This window comes from Periplaneta americana, chromosome 3 (genome assembly GCF_040183065.1).
Source record: "Periplaneta americana isolate PAMFEO1 chromosome 3, P.americana_PAMFEO1_priV1, whole genome shotgun sequence".
NCBI classification, from domain to species: domain Eukaryota; kingdom Metazoa; phylum Arthropoda; class Insecta; order Blattodea; family Blattidae; genus Periplaneta; species Periplaneta americana.
Window position 1 is genome coordinate 119,132,620 of NC_091119.1, and position 20,497 is coordinate 119,153,116.

At 36.6% G+C, this 20,497-nt stretch overlaps 1 protein-coding gene across 10 annotated transcripts in view; it reads right to left on the reverse strand.

Moving 5' to 3' along the window:
* Positions 1-20,497, reverse strand: part of ena (ENAH actin regulator enabled) — a 182,063-nt gene that overhangs the window by 95,318 nt on the left and 66,248 nt on the right. For 4 of the 10 annotated variants that reach the window (XM_069821428.1, XM_069821427.1, XM_069821422.1 and 1 more), the window contains exons 1-2: positions 6,164-6,212; positions 5,068-5,173 (exon numbers count right to left, since the gene is read on the reverse strand). The exons of 4 other annotated variants lie outside the window; for them this stretch is intronic. In XM_069821428.1, the coding sequence (XP_069677529.1) occupies positions 5,068-5,173; positions 6,164-6,197 (140 nt within the window). In that variant the 5' untranslated portion in view covers positions 6,198-6,212. Of the gene's footprint in view, positions 1-5,067; positions 5,174-6,163; positions 6,213-20,497 lie in introns of those variants that run through there. 2 more of the 10 variants (XM_069821424.1, XM_069821423.1) reach the window with 1 other exon arrangement.

A 20,497-nucleotide genomic window follows, 5' to 3' on the forward strand; every position in this document is an offset into this window, starting at 1 on the left:
CTTAAATAATTTTTTAGAAATATAACTTGCACTCATTATTATTATTATTATTATTATTATTATTATTATTATTATTATTACAGCATTCATTAAAATCACTTATAAAAATGGGTTTTCATTTCTGTAGAACGTAAGTCAATTATTTCATTAATTGATATTTTATTTCACATGCATAAGCTCAGCTCATGCTTATGCTTATGAAAACATGCACACTCATCTCAACAAAAAAATGACGACGTGGGCTTCGTTAACACAAAATACAATTTTTATCTTCTTCCATTATAAATAACGAATATTCTCACAAAAACCATGCAAAGTTCGTTTAGAAAATTCGTGGTAGTCTATGCATACAAATACTGTACACTCTTAAGCATACAAGAGAACTTTTATATATTTTCACTGTTGCTTAATAATAGGTAAGAAATCCATTTAGAAAAGTCTTTAGAATGAAAACTTCGAAAACATCACAACGGAAATGTCAATATCACAGTAAATAGAAAATGAGATGCAGTATTAAACGCTTTCAGTATAGCAATAAACTAATATCGATTACTGTTGGTAACTAATCACGTATTCATTCATCTCTCGGTCTATAAAACAATTATGCTTATAGGATGTAACTCAGATAAGATCATAAATTATAAAGACTGGAAAGTAACGCAGATTTTGTCTACTGTAAGACCAAAATTTAAATAAACTAAGAATTCTAAGAAACTCTGGAACCGCCAAATAAAGATAATTACACTCGTTCTATTACTCCTTAACTATAACTGATAATAAACATTCGCTTATTAAATAGAATAAATAATGGTTTAATTTTTCAATCTTATGACTTAACAATTTAATATTAACATTTGTTAATACATGTTAAATATTAAAATAATTATAAACGTTTTCGCCTTTTATAGCATCATCAGATACAATTCTCTTCTACGATATCTAAATTACATAGTGGACTTTTTGTAATTTGTGGAAAACAAAAATTCCACTATGTAATTTAGATATAGTAGAAGAAAATTGTATCTGATGATGCCGTAAGAGGCAAAAACGTTTTTACGTTATTTTAATATTTAACATGGTATTAACAAAATGTTAATATTAAATTGATAAGTCATAAGATTGAAAAATTAAAACATTATTTATTATATTTAATAACTGACTTATCTGAAAATCAAAACATGAACTGTAAATTCTCTTATTAGGCATTACTTATATTCTGTACGAGTTTCTCTGTCACTCCAACAACATGCCGTCTCCTTCCTAGCAAACAAATCAATAATCAATAACAGGAAATTCCAATGATCTAGCAGCATTCGTACATGCATTCGTTATAATTATAAAACAAAGTCTGCACATTATCACATCATAAAATTCATTCCATCCAATAGACGTGAAACAGATCTATATATTCATGGTTAACTCATGCACATAATATATCAGCTCTGATATGGGAGTTCTGGGTTTTGGTTGATGCAACGAACTAATTGAACAAGCACAAAGAATCTTTGTAAAAAAAAAAAACTGATAATATTAATCTAGTATGAGTTGGCTAATTCTTCTTCTAAAAAATACGTCATATGTGAGGAAGGAAAATAATGGCCAAATACGTAATTGAATTGAATTTACAGAATTATAAATTATTATTATTATTATTATTATTATTATTATTATTATTATTATTATTATCGTTCTCGTCCTTTTTCAATGAGGTACGAGTATTTATGCACTTCGTTATTACTACATTTCAATGAAATTACAAGGTTTACTCAAATTGGGGTATAGATATTCTTGTCAGTAGCTTTCCATGACTGAAGTAGTTCTTCGATAAATTCCTCGAGTTCAAGTACATAATTTACAAAAGCAAACACATCATTATAAAATCCCATATAGGCCTAATGAATATAAAATCCATTTACATTATATAATTACTGTGTACGCAGTTGCTATGTATGAGAGGTAATATTTGTAACTACTTTAATGTATTTTGCATAGACATCTCTCAGAAATTTAGGTAAATGGAGTATACTAAATTTTCAGTTAAGCCAATAATTTTAGTGGTGTGAATTTTGTTTTGGTTTTACATATGCGTTGCATTCCAATCATAAAAACAAATAATCCATTTAACTCATACTAAAAGTAAAATGCTTGTACGGAAGACATTATAATATCTACAACAAAAGAAAAGTACTGGCTTGAATGGAAGAAACTGAAAGGCATACCGTGATTAAGACATTTTGATTCTACTTGTTCTCAATAAATGCCACTAAAAATATTTCAATCTATTTGTGGCATATAAAACAGACTAGTACAAATAAAACTCTGGAAACAAGTGGTTGTGTGGTCCAGGGAATATCGCTGAAATTTAGTAATTTGAGAAACGAAAATAATATGAAAGGGATAATAGACGCAACATTCACTTGTCTCATACATATATTATCCCCTCACCAAATCCTACCTAACCTTATCACTGACAGTGGGCCTAATTGTCACTAATATATCCATCTCCTCGTCAAACCCATCTAACCTTATCATTAACAGTGCGTCTAATTCATACTAATATATCTCAACAAACCCTACCTAATCTTATTGCAAACAGTGGCGCTCCTTTCAGTAATATTAAGAATGACGGAGGGAGGGAGAGGAAAAAAATGACTGCTTCTAACTACGCCACATATATAATCGTGAAAACTTTGTAACTAATTCAACAGTTCATAGCATAAATAGGCGTCAAAAATGACTTTCATACTCCATCGGCAAGTCTATCGTGCTATCAAAAAATAGTGCGTTATTGGCAGTAAAAATGTTTAATAACCTCCCTATGGATATAAAAAATGAAACTCAAAACATAAGATTATTTAGGGCCAAATTAAAGAAGTACCGTCATTTCCCATAACTATGGTCCTGGAACACAAATATGGTCCACGATACAACCATTCAAATTTTGTACTCCATAACGTAGTACCTCGTTTATCTGTATTTTTGATGTACTGTACTTTGAAGTCAAATCATTGAAGCTATCTACGAACGGTCTATGTTACTTCTACAATGTTCTTTAAATGGTTGTACCGTGGACCATAGTTGTGTTCCTGGACCATAGTTATGGGAAATGACGGTACCTAATTTCTCACGCCTTCTATTCTGTAGATGAATTTGACATTCAACAACGCTGCATGAATATTTCTGTCTTGTATTAAGTATTGATACTAAAACTTTGTGTTATATACTAAGGGCCGTATTCATAAACCAGTGTTAACGATATGATATAATATGAATCCCGTAGAAGTAATCAGTCGATAGCCGGGGTTAGTTTAGCACCCTCGTAGCACGGGCTAGCGAAAGTCTGTGAATAGCACCCTAGTAGACTATATTGTAAAACTCTTCTGTATAATATATTTCAACTAGACTGTGACTATTAAGATTTTTTTTTCCGTTTAACATGTTCCATATTCTAGCAGTGAAGCAATGTACGAATACCATGGAATGCAAACAAATACAATACAGATCAACGTCATGCCCATATTATGTTGGCAACATCGTGTACTTAGCTGCAATTGGCTCTCATCGTAATGGCACGGTTGAAAGCTACTGTACCTAATTATCTGCTTTTAGCTAAACCCTGAAATCCTTTGAATGTAGTCAATTATATAATTTCGATCAAGGACAACAATATATCACGATTTTGGTACACATAAGTCAAAGTTGAATTCATTAACAATGTTTTTATCAATTATTTAACGACGCTGCAACAACTATGAGGTTATCTAGCGTCAGTGGAACTAGTGCTAGTGAGATGGTTTTTGACAAGATGAGTACAAGGATTTGCCATGGAATCACCTGACTTTTATTTTACAATTGAGAAAAACCTAGAAAAACTCAACCAACTAATTTAAGCAATCAAGATTTGAACAAACTCTCAGATCGCGAGTTCAATTCGCTACTGTCTGCAGTATAGCCAAGGTATTTTATATAGAAAAATGTCCTGTTTCTAGAGAAAAAGTCCCTTGTGACTCCTGAAAAAGTAGATGAATTGAGGCAAGCGGTTAACAGAAACAAGATACAATATACACTATCGTGGCTGTGTTAAGCACCTAAGTACTTAAGCAATTTAGAGTTAGTTTTCAACAGAACTAAATCTAGTGACATGAGCCTGTCGCATTTCAGCACCTTACATGCCATTTCGACCTGGGCCGGGACCGAACCCGCAATCTCGGGCACATAAGGTCAGCGCTATACCAAATGCGCCACTCAGGGCGACTGGTGGTCTGCTAATATTATTTCACTGTAAATTTATCGCAGTATGTATCCTTTCCGAGTATTTCAACCAAATGTACTAACAAATTTTACGAGATTTAAATGTCTAACAACACACGACAATGACTCAAATCATTCCAGATTTGCCGTCTTTAAATCAATCACTCTTGTGTTCTTTTATCCGGTTAATCTTCTCCTTATAGGCCCTACTGGGAAAAGAAGGAAGTGGAAAGACTTCTTCATCCTGCTTAGGAGGAAGACTGTACAGAACAATCACATTCCGCAATATTAACAAGTGGAACCATTTGCTGAAAGGGTAGTCAATCTACTGGCTATTCATGTCGGAGATCCTATTTCGAACACCGGCGGTTTGAAGTAGAATTTGATTATCTTGTCATTTTTCCACCCTTTTCTAATAAAATACTGTGATGTACCATCGTATCTGATGATCATTAACTAGTCAAATAATTATCATGTTCATGTTTGGTCCCATAAATTTAGGGTCGTCGCACACACAAAACTATTTTAACACGCGTTTAACAATATTCAAGAAGTTAATGAACGTTAGTGGACATCAATCAACAATATAGACAATGAATTGGAGGCAAAAAAAAAAACGAATTTTGCTCTTAATTTATAAAATTCTGTATGTAAATTAGAAAAATAAAGTATTCACACACATTAGTCTGAAAACAAAAAACACACTGATATTCACAAGTGTAAGTGAAATCATGCTTTAACACACCTTCCGCTGGTTAATATAGCATTGTATAGAACAATCACAACGCGCACTCACATACACACACGATTACCTACCATGCCCAGTACTCCTTCCAATCCTCCCTAGCGTTCCAGTATACATTTTCATAGTTTTGTCCCATGTTCAACACCACCGCATCAAATCTGCGACCAGGAACTGGCACTGCGAGTCATACGGAAAACCCGGCAAAAATGAGTTTGGATGGAAGAATGACACATCACCAGGTACTGAAACTTCCCAGAACAAGTCTACAGTCTCACATACACTCACGTCAATGGCAGCTTTGTCGACAGTTATCACTTTAATGCAAACTTTCTACTGCTCGTTGCTCCGAGTGATAACACTTTCCTGCTGCTATCCCCTCCCCTACGCTACACTTCCACGCCAGGAAGTGGCTTTAATGTCATATTGCAGTTCCGGCCTCAGTGATCGTGGACATGGCACTGGAATCGAATTATACAACTATCTCAATTCGGATTTAATCCGCTAATAGATTAATGTGAACCTTTGTGGTCAGCCTTACGTCCACCCCCTCACATTCAGTGATTCTGGACGCTGAGTCACGACTTGACTAGGGGCTCTTGAATATTATTTCCGAGGGCTAAAGACTAGGGTAGGAACAATTTTATAATGCATAATAGGTACCAGTGTAACAAATATTGCCCAACAAGAATGTTACAATATTGCCAGTCGAAATAGATTTCGGAAACCGACAGACCAATAAAATAATGTTATTTCGTAAAACCAAAATCAGAAAAGTTACAATGCATTATATTCTTATTCCTTTGGGGATAGAGGGAAATTGGACAAATAAACTGTTATAGAGAATTCTGAAAACAGTTGAAAAGAACGAGAAAATTCTGATAACTTTAAATGAGTTAAATATGAAGTTAACGAAACCAAACTGGATTTCAGTGGCCGAAATGATGCTGTATAACCATAACAGTAAAATAAGTTTCATCAATATAACACACTTACTTCGTTATACGTTTTACGAGTTTTCTAACAAATTGAGTTTCTTTATCATGTTAAGGAGTTTATAATTTATTCTCTTGAACTATGATTTGAAAGACACAAAATGAAAATATTTAATATACACCCAAATAAAATGAAATTTCGTTTTCAAAAATACACAAAAAAAAAAAGGCATACCTTGCAATTCCAAAAGCACGACACAAAATTTCATTTGTTCTACGTTTTCATGGAGTATTCAAATCGATCTGAATACGATCCCTGTTTTCACGCAATTTTCGATACGTATTGAAAACGATCTGAGTACGGAAGCTGAAGTTTCGAAATGTTGGTTAACATGTCATCGACATATTAGCGCAGCCGCGGCGAAAATGCGACTCACGAGCACATTGTGCCTCGCAGTGCTTTTCTCTCGCTTCCTACCTACAACCCCCACCCTCTTACTCACTGGAGTCAAACTCCGTTCTATTTGTATTTGTCTCGGACCTGCGAGTGGCGTATCGTCGCAATATCTCTCTCGAAACCATGTACCTCTACAAAAAAACGAAAGTTTCAAGTAGGATGGGAGGATGCATTCTTTTGCTTACAATATGATGAAAATATTAAATGTATGATTTCTTCACAAATATTACTAGGAAAACGGCTGTATAACATAAAACGGCATTATAAGTTACTACATGTTACTGATGAAACATTAAAAGGTTAAGTGTTATTATTATTATTATTATTATTATTATTATTATTATTATTATTACTATTATCTCTGTACGTCGATTCTTTTACAGCAGATGTACGAATAATGCGGTTAGATTTTCAATTTAAACTCACAGATTTGCAATGTGACGTTAAATGAAAGCTAGATGTAAGGACTTGACAGATATTGAACTTTTCAAGTCTTTGGAAAAAAATAAATATTTGAAGCTTCGTTCTTTCGCTTGCTCTGTTGAAGCCATGTTCGCTGTAACTTACGTTTGTGAAAAATTATTTTCAACAATGAAAATAGTAAAAATCAAATTTAGATCACGACTGACAGACAAATACCTTCGTGATCAACTCCGATTGGCAGTAAGTGACATAATTCCTGATTTTGAAACTTTGTCTCAGAGACATTCTGAAGACAGTTAATTTTAGGTTGTGATAATGTGTCCTATGTTTTCTTGTTCATTTCTTTCTTCGTTACACGTCCTGAACATTAACTTCCCCTTCGGTTGTCCGCCTCCCTCCATAGGTGCTATGCACGTTGCAGCTTACACAGTGGCTCGGTGCACCATGGCCTTTTCGCCACGGCTGTATTAGCGTGTTGGTTACTCTGTAGGCATTAGCTATAAACAATATTGCGTTTTCCAAATGAGGCACATGAAAACTTAATATTCTGGCTGTTAATGAATACTGGTAATATTGACTTTTAGAAAAACACGAAATATTATGTTTTACAACACTCTTTTTCAATATACATATTGCCCTCGCTGTTGGTAAAACAGCTGACACATCAAACAAATGACGATCGATTACGCGCTTAGCGTATTGAGATTAGTGTGACCAGACGTCCTCTTTTGTCCGCACATGTCCTCCTTTTTAGGCCTTTGTCCGGAGTCCGGGCGGATTTAAAAAAATCAAGAAATTTCCTTCTTCTCGTAACTTGTATGTTTGATATTTTGAAATTATCTAATTTGACAAACGCATTACATATTTCTCGCTGTAGTGTGTTACGAGCTTAAATCTGTACTGTAAATATTTTGTAATAAAATAGCTATTGATGTAATTTAAAGTGTATAATATAGGCTTAAGCCTAAATCTAAGTACACATTTTCTGTCCTCTTTTTTCGAACAATGTCCTCCTTTTTCAAGCTTTGTGTCCTCTTTTTTACCGATGAGAATCTGGTCACCCTAATTGAGATCGTATTGAATACGATACCCGTTTTCATGGAATTCAATTCGAATTGAATACGATCCGATCCCACTTTTTAGGTGTATCGACCTTGAGACTCAGATCGAATTGAATTCCCGTTTTCATGAAGATTTCAATACGGTAAGTATATTCAGATCGATCTGAATACTCCATGAAAACTTAGTAATTGTAATACGTAGACCTACGTAATTAATCTTTCATAAATTTACATTGATGAGCGCGTGTATTTACCAACCAAGCGGTACATGTTCGGATTCCTGGCATATGTAAATATTTATCTTCATTCCACGGAACTGAGTGTTTATCCTTTTTCTTGTAGCCTACTTGTCCTGTGACATCACCGCGGTGGCCTGACATCGTACTAACGACACGATCACGAGGCTTGCCGTCTAGTGTTGGTTCTAAAGAAGGCCAAAACACCTATAGATGATGTAGCTCCTGAAGAAGAAGAAGAAGAAGAAGAAGAAGAAGAAGAAGAAGAAGAAGAAGAAGAAGAAAAAGAAGAAGAAAATAAGTTAGCCTATATCTGTAATAATTTCCAATACCTTCCTGTTTACCAAAATCGGTACATCATCGGCACACTCCGCTCATCAGTTATGAGCAACAATTACGGCAATGGTGATTACGGAGGTAGGTATTTTCGTGAATTTGGAATTCGCAGTTGGTGTTCAAAGAGACAATATGACAGAAACATGTTTATTGAAATTAAATTTGCTCAAAAAATGACACAATTATATATCATTAGTTAAAATTATACAGTAATGTTCTTCAAAGCTTTCACAAAAGTAGTGCTGAGGATCACGGCAGACCAAAAAAAACAGCAATACTGATAAAGGGAGGCCTGTCCACTAGTATAAATATTGTATACAACAGAGGTGCTCTCGGTAGACGAATCAGGCGTGCCCTGGGCGAGGTGTGCATGTATCGGGCAGGCAAGGAGTTCAGTGACGGCTACTCAGTCGCTAATCTCCTAGTGAAAGTATTCTTAACCTGGGGTCCATGGATCCCTTAGAGGTCCTTGAATGGGCTTCAGGAGGTCCGTGAAAATCGCATAAAAATTAACATGTATATTCAATGTATTATTTCAACGTAAAAAAGCAGAAGCGTATATAAAATTGTTTCTCACTTATTTCTTAAATATTTCTAGGGAGGGTTCTATAGCTTTCACCAGATTTTCGAAGGAGTCCGTGACTCAAAAACATTAAGAACCATTGTCTTAGTGAGATTGACAGGAGTATTTTATCGCTTTATTTCAATATTATGTCTTTTAAAATTACAAAGTTGTATTTATAATATATTTACATTATCTAAACAACAAAATTTTTTTATGCATTTTCTTTTATGTTTCTGAAAACAATATTCAATAACTTCATTTCAATTTGTCTTTTCAAATTAGATAGTAATATATTTACATTGTCTACACAAAGAAATAATATTATGACTTTTGCTTTATGTATTTCCTTAGTCTATATGTTTTGTTTTCTGTGCTTTACAATAAGCAGGAAATCATTGACGACGGATTGCTTCAAAATTTCTATTAGTTGCAGACGCTCATCTCCAACAGTAGGCCTATGATTATATGTTTGAGCATGCCTGGTGTTGACACACGCACACACACACAATAACACATATTAAGTATTTGACACGTTCGGCAGTTTGAACAGAAAGAAACCGTTACTGTCTTTGGGAACCCTGAATCACTTTAAATGTAGTGCCAGCACTTCTACAGTTCTCTTTGTAAATAGTTCTCTTACTGTAGCATAAAATACTTAAATCTCCAGTAGTTTCACCTCTATATAATATTATTGTACGTTTAATTTGTATTTCAGTAACTAAAACTTCCTTTGTTCTTAAATTCTACAGTAAACTGCCCAGTCTTTACTAATCAGGTAATGTTTTAGTACTTTTATTTTATTTCAGCTGTAGTTGTAAGCTCCTGTTAGAGGGGGAGAGCAAGCCTGATGACTTCACCTCTACCTAATTAAATAAATAAAGAGAGAAAGGAAGGAAATAAATACATAAGTAAAAATTTAATGAAATAAAGAAAGAAAACAAAAAAGAAACAAATAAATAAAGAACGGAAAGAAAGAAAAAAGAAACAAATATAGAAAGAAATGAAAATTTCACCGACACTAAATAACCAAGTAAAAAAGAATATATATGTCCTCTGATTGAGATTCTGGCTGATAAGTACAGCTGTAAAAAAAAAGTGGCCGTACTCGTGAACAGCGAATATTTTCTACGTCCACTTCGGGTCACGGCGATGTTACAAGATGCTCGCGCTTGTAGAAGCAGTTCCGGAACTATGGAATTATTCCATGTCGTAGACCAGCGATAGAGTGCTCGCTTAATGATTCGAACGTTGTGAGTTCGGGCCTTGTTCAAGTTTTTATTTTATTTTTTTAATCGTTCTTTAGCGATATAAATAATATTAAAATTGTCAATTATATTCTGTTATCGTTCTTTAGCGTTATAAATAATATTCAAGTTATCATTTATATTCTGTTATCGTTCTTTATTGATATAAATAACATTCAAGTTATTTATATTTTGTTATCGTTCTTTTAGCGATATAAATAATATTCAAGTTATAATTTTTTTATTCTGTTAGCGTTCTTTAGCGATATAAATAATATTCAAGTTATAATTGAATTCTGTTATCTTTTTTAGCAATATAAATAATATTCAAGTTGTCATTTATATTCTGTTATCGTTCTTTAGCGATATAAATAATATTCAAGTTAAATATATTCTGTTTTCGTTCTTTAGCGTTATAAATAATATTCAAGTTATTTATATTCTGTTACTATTCTTTCGCGATATAAATAATCTGTATTTTATATAAGTAATTATTATAATATAAATAATAATTTTTCTTTGTAAAACAGGTTTTTTTATTTAAATAATTAATCAAACACAAACCGATATTTATCATTTATATTCTGTTATCGTTCTTTAGTGATACTGTATAAATAATATTCAAGTTATCATTTATATTCTGTTATCGTTCTTTAGCGATATAAATAATATAAATTTAATATTAGATTTTGAACAATACAGTTACATAATACTGGTGTTAGTTTCCTCTTTCTATATTATTACATTATACAATCTTGAAACACAATAAAATGAAAAGAAGTGGCGAGGAATTCACCCTGAGACGTTGACATCTAAATTCCTATGTTCTTCCGACTGAGCTAGGAGGACACAAATATAGAAACATTTGCAGAAAAATTGGCCCAATCCCCCTCCAAGATTTTCTGATGATCTGTAGAAGCTCGTCCAGGATGCGGGGCAAAGGCTAATTGGAATTTCCCGGTCTCTGATCGGGTCAAAAATCACTATTTGAAAAGACTAGTCGATTCCATCTCACTCGACTGCAAAATGTGATCGAGATGTGGGGAAGATAGACTAAATATTGAATCGTGGCTTTCTGTTTTGTTTTTTGAACGCTTAATTGTTTGAATGTTCTAAGGCAGACGCCAGTACCTATGTTTGTTTTGTTTAAGACACAAAAGATATTTTTGTTGAGAATAAAATCTTTTTTTCTTTCCATTTGCAGCCATGGCATAATAAATGAAGATAAAGACATGGCATAATACATTCATGAACCTGATGTTAATCACTAAAATAATCATAAAAGAGACATGAGCAATTATGTATATTTTCTCTCTCTCTTAAAAACAAGATAAAAAGGAACATAAAAAGCACTAGCTTGTGTTCGAACGCAGGACTTCACGAATACCAGGCCGGAACGCTACCATTACGCTATAAAGTAACACACAGAATATTTTAATTAAAACTGTAGATATCAGGCAACGTGTTCCACCAACATGTAACATCGCCTGTCTCCGAATTGCAGCGAAGATATCCGAAGTTAACTTTGCTTCTAAAGAGCGGCCACTTTTTCTTTTGACAACTGTACGTCTATTATGATGCAGAACATCTCACTTGACAGTATGTATCAGAGGAAGAATAATTGTTTGTATGCATCTGAAGTCTGATTAGTGTAACATGTAGCTAATCGGCGATGTATGCAATAGAGGGGGGAAAGGAACTGGCCACCCTACCCCATTATCTCCTGGCCTAGTTGCCTCGTAAGTGGTTCCTTTTGGTATCACTTATGAGGTTCAGACCTGTCTTCGGACAGCTGACTAAACAACATGTTAGTTTTGTCTTTGTTTTTTTTTTACTTGGTTATTTAACGACGCTGTATCAACTACGAGGTTATTTAGCATCGATGGGATTGGTGATAGCGAGATGGTATTTGGCGAGATGAGGCAGAGGATTTGCCACAGATTACCTGACATTTGCCTTACGGTTGTGGAAAACCTCGAAAAAAAACTCAACCAGGTAATCAGTCCAAGCGGAAATCGAACCCGCGCCCGACCGCCACTCCGGATTGACAGGCAAGCGCCTTAGTCGACAGAGCTCCGCCGGTGGCTGTGTCTTTGTTAGCACAGTCCAAGAAAAGAACTACATTTATAGTAAAGTTGGCCTCGATTATCGAATTCCTCATACAACCAGCATGCTATCGCGTGACCTGTTCATTACGCAAGTTACGTTTCGCGAGCCATTCTGTGATCCATACTTTCCCATCCACTCTGACATAATTTGAATACTGTCCGTCAAATCGAGGTCTTACTGAATAAAAAAAAACTGTGCAAAGCAATGATCAGTTGTCCTTAACATTGAACGGGAAAACATTGAACCCCGGACATCCTGATTATATGTTACCCTGAATCACGCAACGCTCAAGCGGCTCCACGCAACGCGAACGGTGCGTCATACGGCTGCAACAAATGACGTGAAGCACTGCTCACCCGCGTTGAGCTCCCACGCAGACGAAGATGACAGCTCAGATGTACTACAATTTACCTTCAAAAGAAAGTAATATAGAGGACCTAGCGAATCATAATTTACCGGCACCGTACAGTATTTTAGTGTCAGAGTTGACTGGCTCACTCGGTGTGGTAACGAACAAAGAACGAATTACGAAAGTGGGGATTCCATTCCTAATATGAACCGGCATGGTATAACCTTTAACACTATTCTGGAACTGTCTTAACCTATTCATTAATCCATAGTGTTCTGCCCAAGGGCAGGTCTTCACTGCAAACCCAGCATTCCCCAGTCTTTCCTATTTTCTGCCTTCCTCTCAGTCTCCGCATATGATCCATATATCTTAATGTCGTCTATCTTCTGATATCTTCTTTTGCTCCGAACTCTTCTACCATTCACAACTCCTTCCAGTCCATCTTCTAGAAGGCAATTTCTTCCCAACCAGTGACCCAACCAATTCCTTTTCCTCTTTCTGATCAGTTTCAGCATCATTCTTTCTTCACCCATTCTCTCCAACACAGCTTCGTTTCTTATTCTGTCTACATTTCACACGCTTCATTCTTCTCCATATCCACATTTCAAATGCTTCTAGTCACTTCAATTCACTTCGTCGTAATGTCCATGTTTCTGCCCCATACAATACCAACTCCATACAAAGCACTTCACTAGTCTCTTCCGTAGTTCTTTCTCCGGAGATCCGCAGAAGATACTCAATTTTCTATTAAAAGCTTTCTTTGCCATTGTTATTCTCCTTTTGACTTCTTGGCAGCAGTTCATGTTACTGCTCATAGTACACCCCAAGTATCTGAAGCTCTTAACCTATTACGAAATTAATATCGGAGACTCTCTCACGGTAAAAATAGTCAGGAACTTGTATGTGAGTGTATGTGTAAGTGTTCGTGTAAATGTAGTGTAGGGAATGGGTGAGGATGATGATGGTGAGGTAGGAGGGGCAACCCGGTGCCGGCACGTTGCATACTCCTGTCGAATAGCACCAAGGGGGCCGCCAGGCTTTACGTCCCCATCCGACGACGGACGAATCACTATCAACAGTAACATATGCCTTCCCTTCCTATGCACTGCGGAGAGATTTGGGATTTAACCCAGGCATATTGGTGCACAATTTAGTGATTAGAAGTTGTGCACCGCTATCTCTCCTAGTCCCATCCTTTATCCTATGATAACGCAGAATTTCTGCACGGAAATATCATACGTACTTCGGTACATCGTAATAATATATGATATGCGTATATAATCACTTAGTGATTTAAGACGTCGCTCATTCCGTCGGATCCCGTCACTCGTAATGGGCGCACCTCTGCACATTAGTATGTTGGACATTGTGCCACTGTCACACATTTGTGACACAGTGCATGAGGGTTGGCCACTAAAGGGAAACTAAGAGGTGGAACTTAAACTGAGAGGATTCAATCCGGCATCGGAATTGGAATCCGGTGTGGCTTAGTGGATAGAGCATCAGCACGTAGAGCTGAAAACCCGGGTTCGAATCCCGGTGCCGGAGAGAATTTTTCTCCGCTCCATCCATCCTTCATCCTAGTTCGTTTCAGACAAAGTCATGATTGTTGTTCGCGATGTTTAAAAATTTGTAGTTTCAACTCTGATTACGTTTCATAATATGTGGCAGCAGTTTTCTCATAACTCGTGTTTCATTCAAAAAGTGAAGTGATGATAAACAGTGAAGTGCTCTATATAGTACATATTCTAATAAATCGCTACTGTAGTAAGTGCAGTTTTAGGTTTTAGTTGTCATGGCAGGCCCTAGTTAACGGTCTAAGAGCGACTGATAATATTGATACGGAAATTTCAGAACTGAACAGAAGATTTACCATAAATAGCTCTATCCTTGGTGAAATAAGCGCTTTATACCCAGAAACTTCATCTTTCTTAGCATAAGAAGCTCTAAAGACATTTGTCGAACATTATCAATGTGATCTAGATTAGTGTTCAAGTAGAACTGAAACTTCTTCCTAAGACAATAAGTCGCTATGAATCTAGAAGTGCAAGTGCGATAAAAACATTAAAAGAATTTGTGAAATTTTTGGAAGAATTTCAATTAGCTTTTCATGAAGCATACAAACTAGCTGTTATTGCACTGGCAATTCCATCTCCTAGTACTCCGTGTGAACATTCATTTTCCTGTATGTGGAGAATAAAAACATACCTCCGTAACCGAATATCAAACGAGCGATTAGGTAGCCTAGCAATTCTTTGCACTGAAAGGGAATTAACCAAGGGCCTCGTCATGGACACCGTCGTGGACAAATTTGCTCTCCACAACAATAGACGCATGCATCTACACTAGGGTTCGTACCAAGGTAAGCAACATTACTTGTTTAATGCTGACATAAAATTAATAAATAGGTAAATTTTTACAATAGCATTACCAAAGGAATGCGGATAGCAAGACTTCCCACCAAAGACAGTAAGGGATAGCGAGGGAGAGAGGAGTTTGGGTGGGGTAGTGACATTCTTAGACAATAACTGTGAGTATATGCAAGACATACCAAAAGCCTGAACTAACTTAACCTAATCTGTCATTGATTCGACCTTACGAAAACTCGACTTTTCTCTGTGATCAATAAGGAAACGCACGGAAATGACATATTATGTCCTGCCCCTGTCTGCAGTCTTCCACTTCGACTGAATGATCCCGTTTGTCCAAACCTCTCCCCACTGGCCACAACTTTCACAGTACATTTTCACCCTTAATTCTGTGTCGGCACTCAATTTTGCTTCTGTTTATGGTACATATGACGTAAATACATTATTTTGTACCTTAACGTGGTAACGAAATTGTGAAGAAATAATAATACATTTATTATTAGGGACCGAATTTTTATGTAATTACATATTATATTCCTTTCAATCTAAACGTATATAAATAACAAATCTTTGCGAATCTTGTAATTACCATTAATATATTAAAATCTGATATTACATATTTTTACATATTTACCCCACATTACATATTATGGCTCGGTATTATATAAATCTACATATTTAGTGGTTTTATTCATTTTTACTTCTCTAAAGGGGGGGGGGGACTTGTGCTGGGGAAGTTTACAATTTGAAATACACAGAAAGGATATATTTCGGGACGAAACATAACGTCCTTAGTTCCAGAAAGTAATAGAGGCACTCACCCCATATATATGAGTGAGCAAAAGGCAACCTTTCTCATACAACTACCTTGTATTGTAAAAATCACTCAGAAAGTAGCGTTGCCTTCATGCGATGGAATGGGACGAGGACGACATAATTTGTCTCAAACTATAATAATTGTTCTGCACACGTCTTAATAAGCCATTCTCATGCAATTTACAACCTTACCCATCCTCTTCCTAATCCTTCCAGGGAAAACCCGTGTCAAGTCTGACATGAGCCGCAATAAAGTAGCCGACTTTTGAAAAGAAGCTGGAATAAAGGAACAAACTGGAAAGATGTTGAAAGATTAAAATAAATAGCTTTTCAGGTTATGCTTGACCTCTTTACTTTAAATTTAGTAGACATATAGCCTATGGAAATGGGATTTTCCGAGCAATTAGAAAGTATGGTTCTCGCCTGGAATAATCCTACACTTCTGACTGAGACAGGAATGTCACTTTTCAAAAACAGTTTGTAAATGCCTATAGTTTGAGATTTTGGTAGATACTTAGTTTCTTACAGGGAGCAGCTAAAATACATGTCCCACATCTCCTATTTTCTCCTAATCCAGTAAAGCGAAACAGTGCTTGCAGTTCTGTTATGTCATTCATTTCACTCAGTTCTCTAGCTGTAGCACTTACAGTATAAAGTGTGAGTTTATCTATTGCTTTTAAGTAACTAAAATGACCCCTGTATCTTCAACCCTAACGACAAAAATAAAATCATGGATTGCGATGGACGAAGCTTTCACTACAGATGGAAAAATAGTAATGTGTCAAGTGTGCGGTAAAAAAAATCGGGTGCTCTATGAAATCATAACTTGAGAGTCTTATCTATCCTATACCTGCCAGATAATGATATTAAATATTTTCATGATTTTACATATTTTGGTACATATTCAGCTTATTTTTCTTACATAAATACTAGGGCTGGATAAAAAGTAATGGCAACAGTTCCGATATTTCTGACATGGCTTTATTCACAGAGGTACAACATTTACGTACCTTCTATATAGTTGACCCTGTTATTTATTACCTTTTGCCAAATATTTGGAAGGCGTCGTACACCATCAGCGCGTCTATCTTTGTTGATGTTCCGTATTGACCGCCCTATAGCACGGATAAGTTCATCTCTGGTATTGTACCGGTCCCTCGCAATGGTTCTTTCACTTTGGTGAAAAGATCGTAATCGCATGGACTCATATCGGGTGAGTACGGTGGATGTTCCAGAATCTCCCATTGCCAGCGGCGCAAGAGGTCCTTGACAGCAGCAGCGATGTGACTCCTTGCATTATCATGAAGAATGATGGGATTCTGTACCACCAAGTGTCGTTGTTTTCTCCTGAGGGCTGGACGAAAGTGGTGCTGCAGGAACCTGCAGTAGTAGTCTGCGTTTGCCGTCTGTCTTGGAGGTACAGCGTGGTGCAGTATTACCCCATCAATGTCATACGCCACAATGAACATCACCTTCACAGCACTTTGTGTAGGGCGCACTTTCTTCGGACGAGAAGAACCTGAATGCTTCCATTCATTTGATTGACGTTTCAAGTTTGGTTGATTCGTATGAGTGAGCCCAGGTTTTGTCCATAGCGACGATTCGTCCAAGAAACTCGTCATATTTCCTTTGGTACCGGTCCAACAAGGCCTATGCGACTGCATAGCGGTGCCATTGTTAAACCTCGGAAATTTCATAGGGTATCCAACGCCCTGTAATTTTGCGGTACCCCAGAATGTCTTGCAGAATGTGGAGCACAGGTTTGTGACATACTCCGACTTCCGCTGCTAACTCACGCACAGTCCATCGGTGATCAGCATCCAACAGGGAAGCAAGGAGTTGAACTGTGTTGTCCTCCACGCGGGGTCGTCCTATACGGAGGTTGTCCTGAACGGTATCCCTGCCTTCCCGGAACGCTTTAACCCATCCTGCCACTGTGCGATATGGCAACGCTGCATCGGCACATGCTTCACGCAGTCCCTGAAAACATTCTTGTGCACTACGACCACGTGTCACTTCAATTTTGATCCAGGAACGTTGATCTAGTTTTGTACACGTGGTCTTAGGGCGCTCGCACTATCCCTATGAAAGTCAACGTTCTACACACTGCAGTAGATTGACAGAGTACTGTAGCCGCTGGCTGCATCAACTCATCTAACAGTCCTTGTTCATGCCCACACAGCTGGCAGCTCTCGAACGCACCATCGTCACGTGACAGCAGTGTTGCCATACCTTTTTATCCATTCTATGTATGTACACTCTTAGACAAGAAAAATGACCGGGCTCCAGATTCTATGTCCGATTCGGAAGACTTTGGGTGCATTCGTCAGAGCATGATACACACGCGGATGAATTTCTTCTGTCGTAAATGTTTCCGATACTCCACTGCCACCACTATATGATTATATAACATGCTTCTTAAAGAGTCATCGTCTCTCTCGCATAGCGTAGTTGGTAGCATTGTAGCCTTGTATTCGAAAGGTTTCGAGTTCGAATCTCAGTCTATACTTTGTTTTTTTTTTTCATTCTCATTTTTTACTTCGTGTATAACAATAATAACCAGTATTGTGAAATATTTAACAGAAAATTAATATTTACAAAGGGCAAGTTAGATACATAATACCAATCTTTTCCCTTGTATCTAAAAAGATTAAACGAAATCTTCTCGGATAGAAATAAACAATAATAAACCTTAAGTAAAAGAAATCCTTCTCGGATAGGAATAAACAGACATAATCCTTTTCTTTGTATTAAACAAAATAAAGAAATACATCTCGGAGACCAATAAACAACAATCAAAATAGACAAAAAAATTCAATACCGGGTATGTAATCCCTCCGCATCTATAACCGCCTGCATCCTACTGGGTATGGATGCGATCAGGGGTCTCAGGTACTGTCGACGTGAAGATACACGATCCCAAGCGTCCTCGATAATGTTCCAGAGTGCATCTTTTGTGGTCGGCCGACGTGGTATTGTATTTATCATTGCGTTCACAGTTTTCTTCACCTCCGACCACACATTTTCTAGGACATTCAGATCTGGTGAACAGGGAGGCCATTCTATCAGTCTGATATATGGCCTCTCTGAAAACCATCTCATGACCTCGGTACATGTGTGAACACGATGATTAACCTGTTGAAATATGATGTCATCATCATCAGAATGTATCATCCGTACAGAGGGAAGCATAACATTTTCCAATAAGACTTTGTATTGTTGGGCATTAAGATTTCCGTCGAGCCGCCACAGAACACCCAGACCGTCACTGGACATCCAACCCCAATATAGAACAGATACACGGCCACTGCGAAAGCGAGTTGCCACATGCGTAGAATCGTATCGGGATCCCCGTGAACGGTAGACTATTTGCCTCCCGTAATTGTCGGAGGAAAGAGTAACTTCGTCTGAAAATATTACCTTATTCCAATCGAAATTAACATTTTCCTCTAAAAATGCAAGGAGGAATAATCTGTGGTCATTATTATTATTATTATTATTATTATTATTATTATTATTATTATTATGCTGGTTGTTGCATTATTATTAGACTACTACCACTACCACTACCACTACCACTACTACTTATACAAATTATAGTAACTGATCAATATTCCTTATGGAGAGGGGAGAAGATCCAAGAACTGAACATCTATTTTAATTCAAGGGTAATTAGGAAGAAGTCTCTGATATTACTGAATGTTTTTGTTTAATTGTTCAACTAATCCAAACTCCTGTGTACGTTAATAAATGTATCATTTTTGTTTCTAGCTAGAGAAAAAATAAAACGAAACAAATATATATACAGTACTTAAACGAAGGCGGATACGAACCTGGGTTTTCTGCGTGGGAAGCCAGACACACACACAGCTGTTTGCCGGTATAAGAGTATGTTCTTGGATCTCGCTGATTTCGTCCTTACTATTCTGATTTTAGTCTTGTGTATCAGGCGCACAGCCGAACGGAACTTAGAAAAATTTACGCTTCAAGAGTCCGGTCATTTTTTTTTGTCTAAGAGTGTACATATTTCACATCTTGATAATGCATAAAAATCCGGTCCCTATTGTATATAGGCTTATATATTAATTCATAAATATTAAATACCTATGTAAGTGCATGGACATTTTTCACACCAGAATAGTTGCCTCATTATAACATCAACTTACATACTTACTTACAAATGGCTTTTAAGGAACCCGGAGGTTCATAGCCGCCCTTACATATGCCCGCCATCAGTCCCTATCCTGTGCAAGATTAATCCAGTCTCTATTATCATATCCCACCTCCATCAAATCCATTTTAATATCCTCTCATCTACGTCCCTCCGGCCTCACAACTAACACTCCATATGCATTTCTGGATTCGCCCTTACGTGTCTCATGCCCTGCCCATCTCAAACGTCTGGATTTAATGTTCCTAATTATGTCAGGTGAATACAAAGCGTGTAGTTTTGCGTTGTGTAACTTTTCCATTCTCCTGTAACTTCATCCCTATTAGCCCCAATTATTTTCCTAAGAACCTTATTCTCAAACACCCTTAATCTCAGTTCCTCTCTCAAAGTGAGAGTTCAAGTTTCACAACCATACAGAACAACTGGTAATATA